Source organism: Sinocyclocheilus rhinocerous, unplaced genomic scaffold (assembly GCF_001515625.1).
Source record: "Sinocyclocheilus rhinocerous isolate Xijiao unplaced genomic scaffold, SAMN03320098_v1.1 scaffold3779, whole genome shotgun sequence".
Lineage (NCBI taxonomy): Eukaryota > Metazoa > Chordata > Actinopteri > Cypriniformes > Cyprinidae > Sinocyclocheilus > Sinocyclocheilus rhinocerous.
This window is the reverse complement of record NW_015663837.1, coordinates 6,451-10,597: the sequence shown is the minus strand read 5'-3', so window position 1 is coordinate 10,597 and position 4,147 is coordinate 6,451. Positions and strand designations below refer to the sequence as shown.

At 35.9% G+C, this 4,147-nt stretch overlaps 1 protein-coding gene across 3 annotated transcripts in view; it reads right to left on the bottom strand.

The window, feature by feature from the left end:
* LOC107729032 (pre-mRNA-processing factor 39-like) overlaps positions 1-3,656 on the bottom strand; it is an 8,928-nt gene extending 5,272 nt beyond the window's left edge. For all 3 annotated transcript variants that reach the window (XM_016539381.1, XM_016539384.1, XM_016539383.1), the window contains exons 1-2: positions 3,422-3,656; positions 1,149-1,223 (exon numbers count right to left, since the gene is read on the bottom strand). In XM_016539381.1, coding sequence (XP_016394867.1) covers positions 1,149-1,223; positions 3,422-3,627 — 281 coding nt within the window. In that variant the 5' untranslated portion in view covers positions 3,628-3,656. The remainder of the gene's footprint in view (positions 1-1,148; positions 1,224-3,421) is intronic.
* Positions 3,657-4,147: the final 491 nt, after the last annotated feature.

The window sequence follows — 4,147 nt, the reverse complement described above, 5'->3', positions numbered from 1 at the left end:
TTTAAGAGAAGCTCTGTGGCATGAAACTATGTTCCCACTGGCACTAAAAACCCTCTCAGATGGGGAGCTAGTTGCTGGAACACATAGGTATTTCTTAGCTAATTTAGCAAATTTAGGGAAATGTGCCACATGGATGCTCCACCATCATGAGCACAAATCAATAGAATGTGGACTCATATATATATATATATTAATACCAAAGACTTATGCACTCTCTCTGTCTATATTATGAAAACTGGTAAAACAAATGAAAAATATTATACGAAAAAATAATATAATGACAAGAGTGCACCAAGAGTCTATGACAAATCTATATCATAACAGGAGTTCTGACCTTTGTCACAAAAAGTCTTTATTTCGTTGCCTTTTTGGCAACATGTTTTAGTAATCATCATAAGTTATATACCATTTGAAAGCTTAAAATCTCAAAATTCATCCTGTGAAAACCTTTTAGCAGTCTCCTCCCCCTTAGCGGGGGTGTCGTATTACAAAATGTTTTACGGTCTTTTAGAATCAAAACTTTTTATAATCTTGACATAATACATATCGTTGGAAAGGTCTGAGTCTCAAGATTCCATATTTGGTGGTTATTTTGATAGACGTAATATTGAGAGAGAAATTGATAGATTTGTAACAGAAATGCATCAAATGGAGTTTGGGTGGCACCCCGTGGCTTTTTTTGGTATAACGCCTAAAAATTGCATATGAACCTCAATTTTTTTTTATATCAACTTCAAATTTGGAACACAACTTATGTAGACAATGGCTTTAATTTTATAGCGATTTTGTATTTGTATTATTATATTTTATATAAAATTAAATTAAAATAGTACAATATATTTTCTTTACAGTAAATTTAAACTTCTATAATTTTTTACTACTTTCAATGTATTAAATGATTTCATTCTGTAATACTCTGCTAATTGTCTTCTTTAAAAAAAAAAGACCAACCTTAGGTCTGTATTCAAAAGGTTCATGAATTATAATAATTTAAGTTTGTATAGTGCGCTTTCTCGTGAATTTTCAAAAATGTGGATCACAGTTAAGGGGTTAAGAACCGCAGAAACCTGCAGCTGTTCCTGAGAGGCGTGAAATAATCACAGATTGTCTGCAGTTTAATGAAGTGTCAGTGAATCAGGGTAACTCACCCGTTCTCTGCTTTCCTCTTCAGCGACTCCTGCTCCGTTACGAGTCTCTGATGCTGTTCATACGCTGCCACCAGCCTGAGTGAAGAGAACACCAGATGCATCTCAAAACATGTTAAAAACACTTTTCCTAACAGTAGGGCTGGGCGATATTTCCGATTTTGATTCATTCGAATTTAATGTTTTGCCAAGATTAAATTTTTTATAAATCGAGGAATCGCGAGGAATATTACCAAATGTTAGAATTAGACACACTTAGAGTGCGTTCTTTCACTGCATGATTCAGTCTATTAAAATACATTTATAATGATCACAAATTCAAGACATGATGAAAATATATATATTTATACCACTTCATATAGTTAATCAATTTCACACGAAGAGTGCCGTTTTTCTCCAAAAAATTACCATGATTACAAATTTAGTATTGATTTTTTACAACAGTTCAATAAACAAGTTAACTTACATTTTAGACACTATTATTGACTGTTTTTGCGGTATTTTGCCAACAAAAATAATTCTAAACATAGCCACAGCACTGTTTTGTGTCTCTGAGCAACATGACGGTGTTTCGTTCCTGAATGAATCAACCGTTTAAATGATTCGGTTCAATCGCAATAAATCACTTACCGTATTGCCCCGAATATAAGACAATGTTTTTTTCTTGGAAATGATAATAATTGAAGACAAAATGTGTTTTACTGAGAAAAAAAAAATTTGGTTTTTAAAAAGCCTTTTTCCAAAAGGTACATCTGGAAAAAGGGGGTCGTCTTATAATCAGGGTCGTCTTATATTCGGGCCAATACGGTATTAACAGTGACTTGCTGCCACCTGCTGGCGGTTTTAATTTCACATTCAACGGGATTTGTCATGCCGCACCGCATCCAGTATAGACAGCGCTGATTATAATGGGTTCTATTGTATTTTGTCATGCATTCTATTGTAAATGCATGTCTCTGCAAGTATTCTTGTAAACACGGTTGCTTATGACTTAGGTGAAGGTAAACAATTGAGAAATATAATGGATAGTATATTGGTTCAATGCAGTTTAATATTCCTGAGGCTTTTGTAGCTTTAACACAGACTTATAAGATTTAATTTATACAGTGAAGACTATGCAGTGTTGTTTTACATTTGATTATTCAATTTCTGTACCTGAATACTGTTAGACTTGCCTGAAAAATATAAAGCACCGTTTATTTAATTTGTATCTTTTTTCTATTATATTTATCTATGTTTGTAATTTGTTTATTTTCTATGCTGATTTACTCACCTACAAAATCACACCAATGATTATTTTTTTCCAAACAGAGCTATTCAAGTCATCTGGTGATTTTTTTTTTTTCATATCGCAGATAAACAATAATATCGCAATGTGAGTTTTTTCTAATATCGTGCAGCCCTAATGAAGAATATCAAAAACTTTAGGAGTCAGCTGTCTATGGTAGTCCTTTAGATACCAGTACAATAACACACTCAGCAAAATATCGTCTAATCATCATCGATAAAATCCCAGAAAACAGAGATATTTTTTGTCAATATCGCACACCCCTCGGTGCCGATATGAGCTTTTGTGTTGATAAAGATGCGACGCAGGCAGTGGAATAGCAAACACATGCAAGAAGATGGGAGTGAACTTCTCTTAACTTGAGCGCTGTGTTTTTAGAAAGCTGTTTCATGCATGAGACGCTGCAAGAGAGCAACAGTTAAACAGTCCATGTTTACACAGAAAAACAATGGAAAAGCAGCGCAAGCGAATAATAAAACCTGTGAAGAACTATTACTGTATGTCTGATATTTCATGTTTGCATCACGGTGTCAGACTGAAAGCTGCTGTTGTTTTTACAGAACATTTATAGTTAATAATACTCTACTGCTGTTATACCTTCAGTCATCATGAGTTTGAATTAACTTGACTTCTGAGCATTTTCCTCGCATTATTTCTGAACATATAATATGTATAAGACAAGTTTGTACAAGATGTAGTTATAGTTCATGCATCTTTTCTGCAAAGAACAAGTGATTTGTTTAACATTTATATCTTCATGTGTGCTGCACTTGGAACAGAATTTTCTTTAAACATTTATATCTTCATGTGTGCTGCACTTGGAACACAATTTACTTTAACTAGAGGAAGTTACTGGAATCATGTCGTAGTTACATTTTCAAGTTGACTAGTTAAAAATCGAGAATCGGTGAAATGTTCTGAAATTTTTTTTTTTGCTATATCGGCCAGCCCTAGCTAACGGAAAGCGAGCGCTCTGACTCTAACTCACAGGTTGACGTCGCTGCCGAAGTCCTCCAGGAACTCGAGCTTGCGCTGGGAGAAGATGAGGCGCTGCTCCAGCTGCATCGTGCTGCTCAGAGCTCGGTCGAAGCAGGCCATGATCTCGGCCTCGTTCTGCTGCACATCGCCGCTGTACTCCAGCTCCAGCAGGTTCAGGTACAGCTTCGGGTTCGTCTGCAGCCAGAAAAACAGCATAAAATAAACTGAAGCATGAATAGGGTTGGGAATCGAAAATCGATTCCAGAATCTGATACTTAAGGTCAGGAATCGGATACTTGTTGTCAAATTAAAATTTCGATTCCGCCTATCGATTCCTATTCGGACCCAGCGATGTGCCAGGACCTTGCTTGCTAATCTAAGCGCTCCAAAGTTTGGCTACATTAGCGATCAGAAGCTAAAAAAGCTAAGTATAATATCAGTGATAGCTAAACATCTTGCAAGAGAGGTGTCACCACCAACATGACAAGCACTTTAATTTAATAGATCGTTAAAGAACATGATTCAAACACCGTGATTCTATTCCTAAATTACAATGATTCGTCTGTTTCATTGCTCAACCTTTGACGTGTGCGATCAATGTTGTGATCACGTGGTTCATCCGTGCAGCGTACGATCACACCAGTGTGATTTGAACCTTTAAATCTGCGATCGCGCTGCCATTGACCTAAAGAGAGCAGCTGTCTGTCATGAATGAAACAGCTTCACAGTCTTTTCA